Raw genomic sequence first — 21,276 nt, 5'->3', positions numbered from 1 at the left:
AATTATAGAACTGCAATCAATACTTACCTTAGAAATAGTGATCACGACGACACAACATGTTATGTATATTTATTTTTGTGATGGTTTTAACACATAAATTTGTTTTTTGAAATCAAATACAAATTGTGTTACTTTTGCGTACTTCAATATTTATTTCACAAAAAAAAATATATAATAGATACAATATTTAGGTACCATTATATTTAACAAATTTAGGCATTTTTGATAATTATTTACATCATATAAATGCATATTATAATAATATATAATACATATTTTATTCCTCGTTTTAATTTTTTAAATAAATTATTGGTAAATTGAATTACATAATATTTCCATACGAAATATTTTGAACATTTTAGTGTCCAAATTCATAGTAATGATAAAAAATAAATAGGTAAATCTTTTTTATGGCAAAACTAATGTTCAAATTTATTTATTTATGCATTTTTGTTTATAATTATTACATTTAAAAACGTTCAGCTTCAAATTGTATAGCATTTTTTATCAATTTTAATTATATATTTTTACAACCTTATGCTTTAATATTAGCTTAATACCGTTACATAATGGGTAGCAGTTATTAAATGGTAAAATAATGTTTTATATGGACTTATTGTGTTCAAAAATTACTTATTTCCCAGCTTCCGGGATTTTAAGACTAAACGTATATTATTAAGAATAACTTAAAAATATTATTTACGGTAAATCAAAAATGTATTTAATTCATGTTTTAGATAATATTATTTTGTTAAGTTTGAATAATACCATAATATATTGTTATAATATATCATATGCTAGAACATTAATGTAATATTATAATGTATTCATTTGTTTTGTTGAACTGACAATTTTTTCAAACAAACTTTTGAAATAGCTACTTGCACACATTTGTTTGTACGTGGATGAGTTCTGTTCTCTTCAGTCTTGATGTATAATGTGTGTATATATTTTATAAGTGTGCGGGAAATGACACGTAAATCAGCTCCATTGGCTATCGAGTCATTCGAGTGTATGGGTATACGTTGAATACACAATGAAACAATACGCATTCTAAGTTTTTAACAACATATATAATACATTTTTTTACCTGTGTAGTGTGTATACAATTTATAGTCACTTATGTTATTCTGAATAAATCGTATTTCTACTCTATACTACACGTCTACATAATAAAATAACTTATAATTTATATCATAAACCAGTCGTCTACAAGATAAGATAGAAAAACTTCTATACGGAAAATTATTAGTTATGCAGATTCTCGTAGGTAAGGTGAATAAATGTTAGTAGATCTTATTTGAAAGTTTAGATTCGTAATAAAGATTTATTAGAATATACAGTAAGTATGAAGGTTCAAAAAGAATGAAAATATTGTATATAAAAAGGAAATATATTCGTAAATATAATATAAATATGTGCATTTAGAGAGAGAATAGGTTCTTGGTCGGACTAAGACCTTAAAAGGCACTGACCAGAAAAATGTATATGTATACCTACACATCAAAGGTATAAGCGTGCTATGCATGTTGCGTGGTTATAATATGGTTTGCTTTGTCTTGTCCAGTCAACTGACAGATTATATTATTATCCACCAACGTACTGTAATAATTATCATCATCAACAATTTTTTAGTTAAATGTTTATCGAAACCGGTTGATTAATATTATGCATCAGATCGGAATTGTTCATAATGTAACCAAAACCAAAATATTTCTGTCCATAAAGGGATATTGTTGACTGTCGGATGAATTGCAGTGTAAAATATTTAAATTGGTATTCATTATACATGACATGATATTACTTACTTGATTCAAGAGACGTAATTATGGTACATGTGCTCGAATAAAATATAACAAATAATACATGTCTCTATATTATAATCAAAATGGTCCGCTACCCTAATGAAAGGCATATAGTAAGCATGTCATCGTACGTAATAAGTCTACAGAACTGCAAATCGGGGGATAGGTAAATACAGTGTTTGAAGAAAAAAAATCCCAATAGAATAAAATAGTCCAATTTATTTAATATTGTAAAACTGCAATACTTTTAATTTATATAATGTTTGACGTGACATCATATTATTTCTATTTAGTATTTTATAATGTGTACTAATAAAACGTATGAATATTTTTATTCTCAGCTCACCATTTTGGGAACAGTAGCGTCCAAAATTGACGGAGGATGGGACACGGAGCCGAACACGCAGTACCATATACAGACGGACGAGGGGCCCGAAAGGTATTTCAAGTATCAAACCATTAGTGGTCAGTACCGTAAAGAGAGACGACTACAAGATGGAAGCGTGGTCGGAACGTACGGCTGGGTAGACGCAGACGGGTATTTGAGGCTTAACGACTACGTAGCCGATTCGAAGGGTAAGTCACACGTTCGGTGTTCGGTATTTTTATTTCTCGCCATTTAACTTATAAAAATATACACACCACATTTTTAAATTTTTCGAAATATTTTGTAAGCGCGTTTAAATTATATTTCTCGAATAAACTCGATAAGCATATATGATGGACTTACGTAATTGCAATAACACATTTTTTTTAAATCGTGACTAAAGTGTAATAATTTTAAACTAAATTAGTAGAGTGTAATATATTATAATATAATATACTCTAGACTACTAGACTACTATAATGTATACAATATAATATACTGTACGAGTATAGTGTATGCATTAGTTTTTGTGGTATATTCAAGACTTAAGTGTTGGAAATGTTTCTACAACAGTATTGCATTATAGCGCAGCATTACATACTGCAGCACGTTATGCAATCTGTTAATATCTTTTTGAGTTAGTTCTAAACATAATTTTGAACCAGTTATCATTCGTGCTTCTATTTTATTCATTATTTTTATTATTTAAAGTTTTCCTGACATTTATTTCCTAGACTTAGGAGTATAGAATTAAATTTTTCAACATATTTTAAATCAGATCACAATACGGTATAAGCAAGAACTATGGATTTAAAAATTACATAAAAATAACAATCTCCGACTATACATAGCACAAATCTTCTGTAGTTCTGTTTATCTATAAAAACGTGAAATATTCTTAATATCTATATAATTATATAAAAAATATAATCCTCTTAAAATTGTTTTTAGGATCAAAGAACGTTTATGAAATTAGAGTAACCATTTACCATTATGCAGGTACATGACGGTTGAACTGGTTATTTTTTTATAATAACCCGTAATTTGTTACTTGCTTAGGTTGTAAACACTTTAATGTAACGGATCAACATTATACGAAATAATTAAGATCTATATAATTGTTTGTATTCATAAGAACGCTGATTTACAATTTATTAACTATGATATAATTAATACATTTGTATATTATACAAATAACAAACAAATGTAATTCATCAAGTGTTAAATTGTTTCTTAGAACCTACACTATATTTATATTAATTCTTCCTAGTTCTGATTCAAAAACCCCAAAAATCATATTGAATTATTGCTACAACGATATACATATTATTATTGATGTTCACCAAATTTCATACTGCAGCAATTACATTTCGATGATAATATAATTATTTTAAAATGCAACTCTATTCAAATTAGTACTAAATTAATGCTAATGAGTAGATAGAATGTACTCGATATTACATAAAAAACTAATTAAAAAATTAAATAATTTTACACGTAAATTAATATAAGTAGGCTGTAGGCATACTTACTATGATCTGATAGTCACAATTATTTAAATTTATAAACCTTAAAAGTTATTCACCTCAATGTTCTAAATAGATCATTGTTATTTTTTATAAGACATGAGTTAGTTTATTTTCACAACTGTATGTCGTAACTTTATAGTAAAAGTTATTGAATTGCGTGCACATCATATACATTTTATGTAAATTTGTAAAGAAATATTTATGAACACTGAACAGGGCAGTTTTAATATTAACAATATACTCATTGCATTACACGCTGCTAATATTCATCATAAATATTTAGTATACTAATTTATAAAATATATAAGCATATTCTTAATATTTTTAATCGTTACCTTATTAATTTAATTATTTTTAGCAAAAATATAGTTTTGTGAAATAAATACTATCCACAATGAAGACTTCGTGTTAAAATGTAATAATAACAAAATTCAATGACTAAAAATAATCATGTATATAAATACACTTCTTTAAATTTTAATTACCTACAATGCTTAACAAAGATTGGTTAATTTCTTCATCAAAATATATCCTTAAATTAACATACATTTTTATTTGAGTATTAAGTATTTTAAATAAAAGTAGAATAATTTTCAAATATCTTTAAATTTAATGCAACATATATATAGCTATATAGGGTTTTTTATACGTCTCTAAAAAGTATAATTTATTTACAATTGTTTTTTATCATAATTTAAAATTTTACCAATAAAATAATAATAAAAATTAAAATTAAATTAATACATATTTTTAATATATATTTTAAACTTTAATGTAATAATGGAAAGTTATTTAAATATTTAAAACTGCATAATATTAAACTTTGAAAAATGTATTTTCGTACCTTCGATCCGTTAACCAATATCTACAGATTTAATCCAATTTTATTTTAACATTAGATATTAGATGTATACTTTTATTATATTCATACATACTAACAGAGCCATACTAAATTTTGATTAGTTTAAAAATAGCAATTTCAACGCCTCAAATCGACGCTTACCGACAATAGCAAATTGCATATTATTTCATAAACATATATTAAATTATTGGGAAACTGGATTTCAAACTAAAATTATGAGCACAATAAATATTATTAAACGTTGTATGAATTAAAGACTTGCTTTTGAGAGGGAAAAATAATAACGTGAACCTAATTATTATTTTCAATTTTATACACATCGTTAAATGAAAATTAAACCAAAGACTTAGGCTTTAAAAACTGATTTAAGTCCTTTTGTTATAATCTTCTACTGTATATATACTCGTAATGTAAAAATAATGTTATTTTTTAAATCTTACGCGTATATATAAAAATGTTTAATCGGTAAAAATATCATGAGTTAATATATTATGGCAACTTTATATGGTGAATACTAAAAATGGAAGACGTAATTTTAGTATTATACGCAATGTTACGTGTGGGATGGGCGGAAACGAAAAAACTTGTCCAACATAACTATATACCTATTTTTTGACGATTTTTATAACACAACAGAATTATTACGTTGTTATGCTATACGTTGTAATACTATGTATGTACCTATTTATAATTTATATATATTTTCGCCTTTAATCTTATAATATTTTTATAGTGAAAAATAATTACAAAATATTTTAATTGGATAACTTACTATACTTAGGTAATTGTTTGCATTTTGGGTGAAAATGTATTTAGTTATTAAAGATAGTATATATATTATATATACGAATTTCGTTATATTGATATATATATATATATATATATATATATATATATATCATAGGCGAATCTACAGGGTGTGCCTGGTGTGCCAGTGCACACCCTGCGACTCTTAAAAACCTGTGTAGAGCCCATTATACTCATTTCAGTTACAATGGTATTGAGTAATGAGTCTAAACATTAAACAATTTGTTTTTAATTTTAATACATTTTTATGGGTACAAATATTGCCAATAAATATTATAGTGATAAAAATAGTTAATAAATGATCAGCAATATTTTCAAGAAAAGAAAAAAACATGCCTGTTTATTTATAGCACGGCTATAGTCGTAATTTATTGCCATAATCATAGTTGTTTTATGTAATTTAATTTTACCAGTAATTATCATTTTTATAGTTATTGACAAAATGAAAAATACTTTATTTCGTATTTCGTATTAACATTTAACATAGAAGTATTAAGTATAATATCATGTCACCTATTACTAGATACCAGTTATATTATATATTTCATACAATTCTTTGTTATTAATAATAATAAAAATAAGATGTTATATTAAACTTCCAAGAATTTTAAACATAATTGATTAACAATTTGATTGTTAGTTGTATGTCCAAAAATAATAATTGAGTAACATATATTGAACTTTGCAATAGTGATGGTTTATTAAATTGAAACATTACATGTTTATTTTACAGCATGAAAAATAGCATATAAACTAGGTAATAAAAATTAATCTTAATAATATTATTTAATATTATTACCTAATGTTATTTCAAATGGGAAACATATTCTAAACGTGTGATAACTGAGAGGTATTTTGAACTTCAGAGGGTCTTTTTGAGGTTAAGGCACACCCTGTTATGAATTCCTAGATTCGCCTATGATATATATATAAAGAAGGGCCTCAGGATTTTTTTTGGGGAGGGACCTCTCAAGTTTTGCTACTTTCCGTACACATAAGTATTAACATCATAACTAATATTTCATATTTTTAAATCTAAAAATAAGCCACTGGTGTCACTTTAAATTTAAATCAGTGTTAAAAGACGATTTGAACAATACAAAATCAAATTGCATTACAAAACCTAGACAAAGTCAGTATAATATTATGTTCTTATATACTCACCCAAATAATAATTGATTTAGTATTATTAATAGAATTGATTTGAATAATAATTTTTCCAATTGAGTAAACATTTACAACAAGATAATATTAGGGATGAAGGAGGTAGGTAGGTGTATATTTGATCAAATCTATTTTATAGCATTCCAACCGATTATAATATAAATTGTACGTTGTACGACATCAATACAACATATTATATACTAGCCAGAGTGAGGCTAAGCATTATAAAGCACTTGCAAATCCGTACAAAATGATTTAGGAAGTCTGATTAACATGTTGTGTATTGCGCTACATTATTATAACTTAATTTTCTGAAAATATTCCGTTCTGTGTATGTTTTTCACACTTTAACTGTTATCGTAGTATCATCAATATCGATATAATTATTACACTTTTACACGAATTATATCATTCTTAATAGTTAATATTGTTAAGTAACTCAAATAAAAAGTGTATTGAAAATAATGTAATTTAATTTGAATTCGATTGGTAAGCGTCAATTAATAACCATTGTCTCATAATAATATGTGCTGCAGGTTACAGAATAGTGAAGAACAAGAAGCTGTTCGTCGGCACACAGACGCCCGTCGGTCAAGCCGTGTCGGCTGCCAAATACGCGCCACCGATAGCTGGTACGGCCGTCTCGGTGTCACCGTACCGGTCGGCCACGGCCACTATTGTCACCAGGCCGGCGGCTGTCGTAGCGGTCACTCAACCACCACCCAGGGAATCGTCGTGGCGTGGTTCGCCGTTCGTGTACCCGTCCGACACCCAATCGTCGCCATTGCGATTCCCCGTGGCCGGGTCGTCGTCGCGTTCAGTAGCATCTCAGTTCCGGCGGCCGCAGCCGACCAGCACAGCGTCGCCCATCGGTGACTACTATTCCGTGCGGCCAGTGGACGTCAACTCGATCGCGGCCAACGCGGACGGAGGAGACGGCGACGATGACGCGCGACGACCGTACAGACGGCGCTCGTCGTCGTCCACCGTGGCCACTGTCACGGCGTCCACGGCCGGGGAACATCAGCCGCTGTACGAGCAACCGTTGAAGCCGCACACGTTCAGGCCCGCGTACCGCAAGGTGGTGGACATGTCGGCCAGGACGACGCCGGGACCGCTGGCGGAACAGGAGCAGTACGACGGCGTGTCGTTCGTTCGTAACGGTTTCAAGTACTACCTGCCCAGGCACTACCACGAGGAACAGTCGGACGACGCGGGCGACACGCGCGCCGGCAGCTTCGGTTACGTGGACCCGTTCGGCATCAGGAGGGTGGTGTACTACAACACGGCACCAGGCACCGGGTTCGTGCACCGCAAGAACAACCGTTACGTGGGCCTCGACGCCGAGCCCTACGACCCACGTCCGTCGCAGTGATCGGGCCACGAGCTCACCGTGCCGCCGACGACGGGTCCTGTCCGATTATATATGATCAACTATTGGTCGTCGCCGCCAGGTTACGTCACGTAAACACGCGTGTACATAATATACAGCAGAACCGTAACAAACCATATAACCCCGCTCAGCTGGCCGTCGGAGGGATTATGCGCACGCATGCAGTAAATATATCGTAGTCATATCAGATATCGTTGCATCATGTCATAATATTATTATGTCATAGATGATGGCGGATGTATTATGCACATGTCCATAATACAAGATTAAAGAATCGTCGTCCGTTTTCCTCCGGTGCAGCCGCTGCAGCGATGCTAGTAGGTAGGTAGGTAGCTTTAATGATTAGTGTTAATTTTTATGATTTTCTGCGATTCTCTCGTCCCTCTTCTTTTGTCACATATAATTAATAATATTAATGATACAAAGGACATAACTACTATTATAGACGTCACACGCAGGGCGTTGTTTTACTAAGTAGGAAAACTCGCAATTTATTAGAATATTATTATAAACTACGCACTCGGAGACAATGAAATTGATGGGCGTGCGTTACGACTGGAGACTTGATGCGGACCGCACAATAAAATACGTCATAGGTTATAATAATATTATGTGTAATTATTTTCAAAACATCGCCATTAGTGTCGCCGTTCAACGGTGTCGATAACCAATATAGGCTGAGCATAAACTATATATAGCCACTGCTATAATCGCAGTGGATTATAATTAATTGTTAATAATTATATTATAAGTAAGTACGCAGCGTCCAGTGGTGTATTGATAAAATGAGTAGATGAAATAGCTAGGTAATTGATCGCAGACATCGATGTACCGCGTGTCCACAAAAGCGGGCGCACTCAAACAAATTTAAGCTGCTGCGCATGTACAAGAGTTAAAAACTTATAAGTCATATGAATTCATGATCGAATAGTTGTTTAGTCTTATGTCCCGAAAGTAGAATTCAAAATTATGTAATGGTGACTGAGTAATATAAGCAACTGAGTTTTAGCAGAGTGTATCGCGGCTTCGTAAAAATACAGTATATTATTATTTTATCAGTTACTGCGTATATACAGCCAAAGATCGTACTACGTAATTATTTTATCGAGTTAAAAATAATAAAAATAAACAATATTCTTCTTTTTTAGTATATCAATTATAAAATATCCAAATTGTAAACAATCTGAATGGTTCGAAATACACCACTGAAACGTTGCGATACGTTTTGATGCTTCATAAATATTGATATTTTCACCAATCAAACCTCACGTTAATGTGAGTCATTGATTTAAGTCTCTTTTTATAACTATGCCTCAATCTCGTTACTGTGTGTACAGCTAGTCAAAATGAGTAGGTATAACTTTAATTTTATTTATTAGTTTAACTATCGATATGTATTTTAATATCTGTTTTCCGTGGCTATATTTCCATAAAACTATAGGTCAGTGTCGACTGATCGGAATTATCATGTAAGCATAATGTCAAATTATTTGATACTCCTGAATACTATTATGTATCCGAGTTAATGTACTTGTTTTTTTTATTTTCATCTATAATGATTCATTGCCAAAACCGTTCTCGTTCGGTCTAAGTGGACTTGAAACAATAGAATCACCAATGTTGAAACCTGTGAATGTAATAGGTACGAATCTCACAGATTACACAACTACGGGTGATTATTTGTTAGCCATTGTGAACCACAGCCAATAAATCTATACTCCATTGTCTACAATCGGCAAGTGTTTGCCATAGTAAATTACACTTATTAGTATATAGTATTATTTTAGAAATTCTTGTAAAAATGTGCCACGCAAGCGTGCTCAATGTTGAGCAAATATTAATTTATTTTATATGTTTAATTAAATAATTAATAAATTATACTAATATATTACTAATATACGTACAAATCAGCGTTTGTGTTTTTTTTTATATAATATATATAATATAGAAAACATAAAAATAATTAATGACAATAATAATAATAATAATAATAATAATAATAATAATAATAATAATAATAATAAATTAATAATAATAGTAATAAACAAATATATATATATTATATATATTTAATATTTATAGATAAAAAAATATAAATACAAATCACAGAAGAAGTGAGTTTTGTTTAGCAAAAATGTTTTTATACTTCTTTCTTTTCCTATTGTACCTGAACGTAAATGCTGGGAAAAAAATACGCGAGTCTATACATACGGTGAACGCACGTTTTATTGTATGCAAATAGCTATATATTTTATTGTGCACAACAGCTGTTACCCAGTAGAAAGTAAGCAAAGAGTCTATTACGGTGTTTGAATGACCAAACAGGCAGTCTCCTATTTTTGGTTTGAAAAAGTAAAACAGGTATAGGCTTAGCCCAAACTCATCAACATCATCGTTATCATCGCTGTATCTTTCGTTGGTATTCGAGAAGTTTTTTTCAGTACTTCACAATATTATGTTAATTTGATATTATGCGCGACTGAGACACATAACACGCGCGCTAAAAGTAGAGTCATTTATGCAAAATTTGTGTGAAAAATATTCACGTTAAGTGATCTCTGACATAGCAAAATAAATATTTGAATAACAATAATAATAATAATTTAGTAAATGTAATCTTTTTCGAATATACTGAGGTCTGAAATAAAAATAATATTATATTAATAATATATTATCTGCATACACTGGCATTTAAATAGAACCTAATTTATTATAGTATATTATTGAAATATTACGATTAAAGATGGTTTACTAAAATGATAATAATTTCATATAAAAATAAATGTGCAGAAATTTAAGAGGCAGAATAATATTGCTAAAAATTATCCGATCTTATCAATATTATTATAAAGATGTTCTTTGATTCGTTTCTTCGTAATTACCCAGGAATCAGTAATCACCTTTAAAGAGATGGCAGTTTACGTAGGAATATTGTATAGGTACCTACATTTTTTCTTTCTTATATTTTGTAACCCCCTCCCCCCTTCAATTATAACTACAATTATATATATCGCCTTCGTAGTTCGTTCTGTTTTGCGTGCATCCGAAGAACTCCAAAACGTTGATTACGACGCCTCTAGAAAACGGGTTGTAGTATTTGCCTCTGCTGTTTTTTAGGTACGCGTACTTTTTATGGTTAATCATCTCGTTTCTGGTTAAATTCATCAATGCGTTGATACACTATACAGAACAAAAAAAAAAAAACAAATATAAATAAGTATTTAAAAACATCGTTGGAACTTTATCCGTATATAAGATGATACAGGTAAGTGCATAAAATTCATATACATATATTATTAGATTATTATTGACTGTATATTAATGTAAAGCGTGTCTCTAACAATGCATTTTATATTTTATAATTTTTTTGAATACACGACTTTAGAAATTATAACTAATTCTATTAAAGAGTGAAATATCAAATTGATATATCGATATGAATATCTAAGAAATAGGATTATAAATTGATTTTCCATTAAGTATTAAAAAATAATACTTATGAGGTGAATTTTAAAATTAAGATAGACTTTTGATAGATAAATACAGTATTATAATGCATTTGTACCTAATTAGATGGGTATAGAACTATGTGAGATAGAGAATTTATTGAGTTAAAAAATATCAGTAAATTTGACCAATTAAGTGGTAAAAATGGTAAAATATAATCGAAGATTAAATAATAAAATATCATAGAGCTATATTTTTTTTTTTTTATAAAATACAAATGTTATTTCTATAGTTGTGTGCTTTGGCAATTAATTTAAATATGAATAATAATAACAATATTGAACTATAATAGAATCTGTTGTTCTGTATCAGCCAAGTATATAGGTACTTATTATGAATATTAAACTATTCATAATATAATTTATAAATAATTAAAATTATACCATCATAATTAACACAGTATTTACCTTTTTTTATTTATTCAAAATTCAAAACATTTATATTTATGTACTTTTAAAAATTACTTATACACAGTACACACACAGTGTCTACTGTCTATAAAATATAAAATATAAAATATTATTAGTAGAATAACTATTGTATTTTTATTTATCATCGGTTGATGAAAAATATATGAATATCTCTTTACAAATAGGCCTTTTTGAACTGCATTTAGTACGATGGGCCACGAAAAATTCTTTTTCTTAAAAAATAATTCACCAATAAAAAAAAAAAAAATGGTGAAATTTACCTCGTAATTTTATTGCACTCACATGTGTAGGTATAAAAATAACTGAGACAGTGAGACACCCTGTAATTTGTTCTTATATCTTCCTATATTATCATAATGTATGGTTATTATATACATTACTTACGATCGTCGCAGTCAAGGCCCAGCTCAGAATACCAAAAGCGAACGCTTGCAAAAGTGCCAGGACGTAAAAAACGTTAAACCCTTCTACGTTTATCGTACAGCACACCAGGTAAATCACATACGAACAGTTCATTGCTAAGCTGATGACGAACCAGAAGAACCACGACCTATGAACAAATCCAAACATTCACGTACATGTTATCCGTTGATTTAGGTTGCAGGGTTGGGTTTTAATATACTTATATAGCTATTAACTATACAGTGACACGCACACACATAATATTTTATTTTTATTTATTTTTATTTTAATTGAGCCTCAACAACAAAGTTTATTGGCTTTAAACATATAATATTTTTATATAGAGAGGTAATGTATAGGTACTAATTGCTACGAATCACTCACAACTATATTATAAATATACAAAATTATGAAACCGTACTAGCGGAATTAGCTTTTCAATATTGTAAAAAAAAACAAAAATTTTTTTTGAAAACAAAAGATAATTGTAATATTATATTTATATAAGAAAACCCTATATCAGTGGTTATCAAATGGTGCAGACTGGTGGACTAATTCTATATTTCCCGCAGACAATTTTTAAAATAAAGTAAAAACTGTTAATATGATACGTTCTAGTGTTGTAATTTATCATTTTTATTCATTAGTTCTTATTAAGGTCAGAAATGTTGAGGTCCTGCAAAAAATTCTATATTTCTAATTTAGCCCTTAAAAAATATTTATTGGTTACCCATAACCTATACCTACAACAGTACCAACGTATAGTTATAGAGATCAATCGTAGTGATAACACCTATATTAAGTTACTATTGGTAAGGTTTTCAACACAGGGTTGCCCGGTTATGCAATATTTCTACCACAAACTATATTCCATATACATAGGACTAGGACTGTAGGATCCCTAAAACAACTAAATTTGGGGCTTAAAAAAAAAATACTTTGGTTAAACTATACCTGTTGCTGAGTCCGATACAATTGATAACAAATTGGCAGTGGTGGTCGAAATGTTGGACGCATCTGTTGCACAGCCTGCAGTGTTTAGCTCGCAAGGGTCTTACGCAGCGACATGTATGACAAAGCCTTGACAGAATATCTCTTTTGGTACCCATGTCACATGGATAAAATGGTAACTAAATAAATTCCACAAATCAACTCAATATTTTGATTAAAATAATATAATACATTTTTGAATTGATAAGGATCATTTTTAATAAAGAAAGGCGAGATAAATTATTATAATCAAATGTAAGTATTATATAATTTTCTCGTTGGTATAAATTAAGTGTATTTCATTACTCATATGATTATATCATCATAGTGTATAATTATGTTAAGAGTTCACGTATATTTGTCATGTCATGAATTGTTTCCAAATTTGTATGCAGATTTAATTAAAATAATGATACGTAATATATTAAGAAATATTAAGAATATACATTATAGGAGAAAACTTTAACTATATTTATAATTATGAGTTCAACACACGATTATATAAAATATTTAACAGGTGATATATTTTATTTGATAAATAAAATTACTTGTCTAATGGTTTGAATGTAACTCCCTGAATCGATTGGTAAGAATCCAGGATCTGAATGTTTCGTAATAATCCAACATATCCACATAAAAATATTCCATGCTAGATAAGTGTAGTGGCAACCTCTCGTTATGTTCCACGTAACAGGCACTACCTATAATATAGTTGCATAAAACTATTAAAAATCTGGACATACATTTTATGGATAACTGAAAACACTGTCTCACTCTGTATATGTAAAGAGGATACCACCAAATCAAGAAGGAACATAGAAATAGCAGCAAAGGACCTTTTGAATACGCCGAACTTCCAAAAATTGCATTTCTATAAAAAATATTTTTTAAATGTTTTATAATGCAGAATATTTCAAAATATCAAATTGCATATTTTATAGCACTGTGTAATCTTACAGCGCTTTGTGTAGAGGTACCATCCATTTCTTTCTTTTCTTAATCTCTCTGTTCAGCAGCCCAGCGATGTCCTCGTACCTGTGGTTCACGGCCAGGCTCAATGGTGTTTTTCCATTTTTGTCCCTGGGTTGTAAAGATATTTGGCTCTGTAATGGTCAATAAGTGAAAATCCATACAAATTATGAAAAGTCCATTGACAATGTCTTTTTAATTAAGTAAATAATTTTCTTACATTCTGACAAAGTATTTCAACGCATTTTGCATTTCCTGAAAGAGCAGCCAAGTGCAACGGTGTGGACCCGAAATTGTCAGCTTTCGTCAGGTCAGCTCCAGAGTATAACAATAACCTTATCAGTTCCGGGTGACCTTTGTACGAGGCCCAGTGCAATGCCGTGTCACCATTTATGTCGGTTAGATGATGCAGAGCACCCATGCCCAACAGGAAACTTGCCGTAGACGTTTTTCCAAACATACTGGCGGTCATCAAGGGTGTAAGGCCTTTGAAATCCGATACGTTTGGGTTTACTCCAGCCTTCAAAACATAATATGAGAGTCAAAAAACAATAAATTAATGGAGCGTATAGGGTATAGGCTGATTATACACTGATTCAAATACAATTTTATCTAAACGTAATGGAGTAGACGAAAATACATTAATTCTAGGTTTTACATAAAACTTAATAGGTTATATTATTAAATATTTTGTAAATAAGATATAGATCCAAACAATATCTAATCATTATAATAAATTATAACCAAACAAATATTTAAACGACAATAACACAATTATTATTATACCATTTATACAAACCAGTTACCTATATTATAATATATTGTTAAATTTTTAATACTGTATAGATATAATTTATAATCATTGTTTTAAAGATAAATATAATAATTATAAGAAAATTTTTAAACTAAAAATTGGATTATTGTGTTGAAACTTGAAATATTATCTTACTAGTTCGTTAATCAATAATATTAATTACACTGTTATGCCTGTTAATACACATAGATATTAGCGATTAGCCTACTATTAATTATATTATAGTGTACTTTTGTATAATTTTCTTTTTCAACCAAACATGAAACATGTATAATATTTAATAATCTTATAAAATCTAACGTTAATTATTTATTTTGTTTATTCATTCATGAATATTCATTTTAAAGATACACATTTAAACATTATAATATAATACATGATACTATTTTGTATTTCATTAATCATTTAAAATAATTGAATCGTGAATAGTGATTTTCAAAACATTTAATTAATATTATGATAAATTACATATGTAAAAATATCATTTGAGTAATTATAATATTAGAATTGTATACCTACTATGATATGGGTTTGGTCTAAATTCTATCTGTCATTTTAGTGGCCTTTCAAGGTTATTGAAATATCAACGATTTACATTCAAGATAATTATAAATGTTAAGTTTTATTTTTGTATACCTACATGCAATTTTATTTTATGGGTCATGGTTTTCGTATCACCGAATATTAAATTATTCACGAAACAACTAACGTGGATTAGCCACAACTACAGACTATTATTAAATATTACGCAGGTTACATAAAAGATTATTGTTCATAGACAGTTAGGTTTTCTAAGTATTTTTTTTATTTTTAACAAATATCATGGTACACGAAACTCAATGTTTAAAACGTATAAACATTTTCATACGTAGGTAATAATAAAACTGTCAAATTCATAGTTTGACACTTGCAATACTTACTAGGTATGATACGAATATTGATTCTATTATTTGCAGTTATTATACATATAGTTTATTAAATAATTCTACTGTGATTTTACCACGTACAAGGTAATAAAATTAGTACTCAGACATAACGAGTAAAAAATTAATTTAGTAATATTTTAACTATAGAACGCAAATATAAATTTGATGGGTACGAAAATTATCAGTTCGTATAGATATAGATAGGTATGTCAGTGGCGTAATGGTGAGCCTATGAATCTTAAATCGGATTGAGGTTTTAAGTAATTATATATTTAAATAAATTATTTTGGCAGTACAAATAAGGGGCTTTATGGGACAAAGGAGTAGAAAATATATCCCCTAACTTCTTCTCCTGGAGGTAGTTATTTTTTTTTTCAAAATCGAATCAAATTTATGCATTTGTATATTGTGTGAACATAATATATTGAAGGTAATTCACATATTTATCACTTATAAAATACATTAATAGTCAAAAATGCTCCATATAAGTACAATTTTATTTATTTATAACGGATATATTAACGATTGAATAATGACATACACAAAATTGAATAGATTTATTATTATGGACATGATTTATGATAATAAATCTGTATAATATAATATAATATATGTATAATTACAAACACAATTAAAATGTTTAAAAAAATTAAGTATAGGTGTCTATTTTAAATTTCTCAATTATTGCTTTTATGTGCTACTATGAAGTTTATATGACATAATATAGGAGTTCAAAATTTTAATTTACCCCCCTCCTCCCTCCCCCCAAAAAAGAATTAAAATATATATATATTCATATGCCTTGGTTTTAGAAAACGGATGCAATACCCAATATTTTTAAGATTGTATTCGTATTAATAAATTCTTAAAAGGGGTATTAACTTTTCTATTTAGTTAACTAGTTGAAAAGTTAATTTCTCTATTATAAAAACATAGCTATTTCTAATTAATTTTAAAAATAATACAGTTAATGCCACGTTTAAATGTATTATTATTTATTGTATATAATATTCTATATTATCATGGTTATTATTTTAATTTTTGTTATTAATAATAATTATTATTACAATTAAATGTTCTGGTAAAATTAAAAATTAAGTAAATATCTTTTTTTTTTGTTTAATCACTCATTATCTTAACATAATGGTTTTTATATAAAAATTAAAAATGAACCAATAAATATTCCTAGATTTAATTATATGAAACTGGAACTATAGAAGATAAATTTCTTGGGTAATTCAGGTAATTAACTAATACATTTAACATTGGGTGATAAAAAATAAATCACAGTAAAATATATATGCATTTTGTACGCGTGCATTTTGTAGTTATTATTTAATAATATTCATATTATCATTTTAAAGTTGAGTATTTGTGTATCAGGTGATAAATCTTTTAATTATAAGTATATTTGGTGATCTACAAAATGTTATTAATATTTCATAACAGTTGCCTCAACAATTATTTTGTAGTATGCAAGATCGAACTCTTACTTTGATATTTTAACGAAGCACGGTGGAGCCGTAGAGGTAAATAAATAATAACCATTATATATTTACTCAATTTTAATTGACGTGCAAAAAGCGTATTGTATACTCAAATTTATTTTTTGCAGGTAGTATGAATATATTTATTTGCATAATCATTTATAATTAATAATACACTGTGTGTATTCAAATTTATGAACAGATCCACTAATAATAAATCGGTTTGAGATCTCTGCCCCACAGTAGATCATAGTTGCTATATAGAATGCTCAAATAGGTAGTTGCACAAGCAATGCGAGTGATTCAGGCCGTGGTAATTAAAATTAATATTAGTGACCATGTTTTTAACCTATAGCAAATTCGCTACCCTTGCTTATAGCGAATTTGCTATAGGTTAAAAAGGGTCGCTGTAAATAGCGTCCCGTTTCAAATTTTTTATGTAAATTGCGGCCCGGGTATATTTTATACATACGTAAATTGCGGCCCCGGTATATTATATACATACGTAAATTGCGTCCCCGGTATATTTTAATATATTTGGCTAGGTACTTAAATATATGTCATTGTTATGTAAATTACATTAAAGGTTACGAAATCAATATTTTCCTTCCCATTTTTCAGACTTAGGACTGGCAATATAATTTTATTCATACAATAAATAATATTCATATAATATGTGAGCATCAAGTGATATCCTTATCGATCAATATTAAAGATAATATAACCAGCCGACCGGAAATCGGAATATCCCGGGCCGCAATTTACGTACATTTCAAATATACCCGGGCCGCAATTTACGTATGTATAAAATATACTCGGGCCGAATTTACACAGTATATAACTATGACCTTTTTTGCGGGACGCAATTTACCAACTCTGAGCAAATTAATAATAATTTCTTTAACATGTTACCTAAATTATACGTGACAACATTAGAGCTTAATATTATAATGTTGTGTAGGATTGTAGGCACAATATCGTTTGACGATATCTATAAACTAAATTATTTGACGTCTATATTGCAGTAACTATAGGTACCTATTATTATAACGTAGTTGACCTAACTCGACCAAATCTAGTCGATTTTTTCCTATTAATTTGCACGCCTATATAATATACGACAGATTGACGAGCGGGGGAGTGGGTATACAGCAGTATAATATTAGATCGACACCCACATCTGTGATTGACCTACCTATGTGTGCGGATAATACCTGCAACAGCACTTGGACGGCGGCGGTGTGACCTTTGCGGCATGCCCAGTGCACCGGCTTGGAGCCCTGGATCCCGTAGCACGACATGTCCACGGTCACGCCTCTGGCCACCAGGTACCTGAGCACCTCGGCGTTTCCGTAGAGCGCGGCCCAATGGGCAGGCGTGTAGCCCCATTCGTCCCGGAAGCTGAGCGCCTCACCGCCGCACTTGTCCACAGCGAACTCGAATCCATCGTAATCGCCGGTCTTGATGGCCTCCAACAGTGGCTTGTACCGTTGGTCCTCGGAGCTGTGCACGTCCAGCGAATCGGCCGAACACCCATCGTGCATGCCGTCGTTGTTATTATTGTTGTTGTTGACGTTTATGTCGTCAGCGTTGTTGTTGTTGCCACTGTCATTGCCGTTGCCACCGGCACTGCCACTGCAGCCACTGCTCACCATGACGTTACGTCACGCAGTGTTATCGATTTTCTTCCAGCGTATCGCGTCGTCCGAGGAAAAATTGTGTGGTTATATTTTGTGTAAAATTAGGTAGATACCCGTTATACTAGTAAACACCTGTCCTGCGGTTGGTGTCGCGAAAAAAAAAAAAAAAAAACGAAACCAAGTATGGTTCACTGGTGATTGGTTCGAAGATGAAGTATTAATAATAAAAAGCGATGGAGTATTAATACGTTTTGAGTGACTCGCAAACGAGTGTGTACCCGTGGATTCCTGCGCGCATTACTTCGTGAGTCGTAGTAGGGTCGTGTGCCCAGGAGCGTGCGCGGATCGATTGTGTAGTGTCTTGACGCCGCCGCCTCCATCGCCTCAGTTTGACCACATCGCTATACGCCGACACGATAATAATAATAATATTCAATATCGCAAGTTGTACCTCCGCGATTCAATAAAATGGCTTTAAATAGGTTGAGGTAAAAAAACAAAAAATTTAAAATTTAAATATTTAATTGAGTTGCCTATGCTTGTGTTGATCTGTAACGCAGAAGGATCACATCAGCAGTAGGAGGGGTGTATTCAAAATGTTAAGATAATAATCATTTTAACCGCAGATCTGCGATATTTTGTTCATTGGGTTCCTGGGGTGGTTTTGTACATTTCTAGCTTATAATTATATGCGTTTGTTTACGAGGTATACATAAGGCGATCGCATAGGCAATTTGTGCATCTACGTGGTAGTTATATTACCGTTTAAATGTACCTTTAAGGAGATCTCTGTTATTAATATTTATTTTAATAAGTAAGTAATAAGTAGCTATAATAGGTAACTGAATACTGATATTATAGTATATGTATATCCTATGTACTCGTTGACTCGTGTTATCCACGGTACATATTTAATTTCATTTTTTTAATAATATTTGGAATTTACAATATTGATGACAAAATATCAATTTCTACACACTAATTCATAATATTTACTGAATTATAATTATTATATAAATCAGATATTTAAATTTATGATTTTAATAGTTAGGCAATTATATTACCCATATTACTAGAAGAAGAATATCCTGAACGCTGAAATATGATGTAAATCATAAACCTATATGAAAATACATTAATAAATAATAATTAATTTACGTATTAGAAATTTAATAACATTTTGATTATTGATATTAATTTGAAAAAAGTGTTTGTGAAAACTATATTTCTACAAACATATGTAGAGTTGAAGTGGTGCAGGCTTAGTATGTACTAAAATGATATTTAGAAAATATAAGAAACAAATTGTAGTTTTTTGTACTAACTGTAGCTAACTGTAGCTAACATATACCTAACTGTAGATACCAATTGTGTTTGAAAAAGCGAAAAAAAAAATTAATATTAAGTTATGCAGTTGGAATACACACTGATGTCTGCAGTGTGTAATTTTAAAATAATTGAATGCAAAAAAACTAGGAAAAACAACGAAATCAAAATAGAATTGATAAATAGGTTGAACATTGTCATTAAAGTTTAAATACTGTGTACACAAAAATCAACTAGATTGAAATTCAGAAAAAAAATTCGACAGGGAGGTTTGGTGCCCGCAGTCAAGTTTGCTATAAGAATCATAATAAAATGTATATAAATGTATACAGCTGAAATACACACCGAATACCTACTGTATTGTGTAATTTAATGATAAATGAAACCCAGAAACTTATAAGAAATAAAATATCATTATTTAATTAATAGTTAGGTTAGGTTTATACACTTCAGTCAGCATTGTGTAATTTTGTATTGATTTAATTAAAATAAATTATTATATGAATATTTCATATATATATATTATGAATTATGATTAACGATATTTAGGTTTAGGAATAACTGGTATAACTCTAATTTGGCTTTAAAACTGTGATAAAAGTTAGGAAATATTTATTTTAATTTTAATAAATTATTATTTATATAGAATATAAAAAAATATCAGTAATTAAAATAATTTTAAATTGCCTCTGCAATTTTTAAATATTCTCCTTGATTGTTATGTTTACAATGTCGAATACCTTGATAGTTAGTAGGAAAAGATCATTGCAATGGTCATGACCTGTGATGATAGTCTTCTAACATAACCATAGCTTCAACTAACCATAGCCTATGTATAGGAGGCACCTAACCTAACC

At 29.7% G+C, this 21,276-nt stretch overlaps 2 protein-coding genes across 3 annotated transcripts in view; one reads left to right on the top strand and one right to left on the bottom strand.

Moving 5' to 3' along the window:
• The window catches only part of LOC107163787 (uncharacterized), a 35,690-nt gene extending 25,853 nt beyond the window's left edge, over nt 1-9,837 (top strand). For both annotated transcript variants that reach the window (XM_089219205.1, XM_089219203.1), the window contains exons 2-3: nt 2,147-2,381; nt 7,071-9,837. In XM_089219205.1, the coding sequence (XP_089075331.1) occupies nt 2,147-2,381; nt 7,071-7,909 (1,074 nt within the window). In that variant the 3' untranslated portion in view covers nt 7,910-9,837. The remainder of the gene's footprint in view (nt 1-2,146; nt 2,382-7,070) is intronic.
• A 141-nt stretch (nt 9,838-9,978) lies between these two features.
• Nucleotides 9,979-19,401, bottom strand: Patsas (palmitoyltransferase Patsas). The gene is made up of 8 exons (XM_089219202.1): nt 18,668-19,401; nt 14,447-14,746; nt 14,215-14,360; nt 14,032-14,128; nt 13,806-13,958; nt 13,222-13,397; nt 12,250-12,415; nt 9,979-11,107 (listed from the first exon to the last, which is right to left on the bottom strand). The coding sequence occupies exons 1-8, from the start codon at nt 19,106-19,108 to the stop codon at nt 10,913-10,915; spliced, it is 1,674 nt and encodes a 557-aa protein (XP_089075328.1). The 5' UTR covers nt 19,109-19,401; the 3' UTR covers nt 9,979-10,912.
• Nucleotides 19,402-21,276: the final 1,875 nt, after the last annotated feature.

Source organism: Diuraphis noxia, unplaced genomic scaffold (assembly GCF_037042655.1).
Source record: "Diuraphis noxia isolate RWA-SAM2 unplaced genomic scaffold, SU_Dnox_SAM2 contig0002, whole genome shotgun sequence".
Taxonomy (NCBI): domain Eukaryota; kingdom Metazoa; phylum Arthropoda; class Insecta; order Hemiptera; family Aphididae; genus Diuraphis; species Diuraphis noxia.
This window is presented reverse-complemented; position numbering and strand designations above follow the sequence as displayed.

Coding starts and splice junctions, on each gene's coding strand:
- Patsas (XM_089219202.1), bottom strand. CDS start 19,108: ATGGTGAGCAGTGGCTGCAGTGGCAGTGCCGGTGGCAACGGCAATGAC. Junction 14,129..14,214: donor GTACCTCTACACAAAGCGCT/GTAAGATTACAC, acceptor TATTTTTTATAG/AAATGCAATTTTTGGAAGTT. Junction 13,959..14,031: donor ATCCTCTTTACATATACAGA/GTGAGACAGTGT, acceptor ACTATATTATAG/GTAGTGCCTGTTACGTGGAA.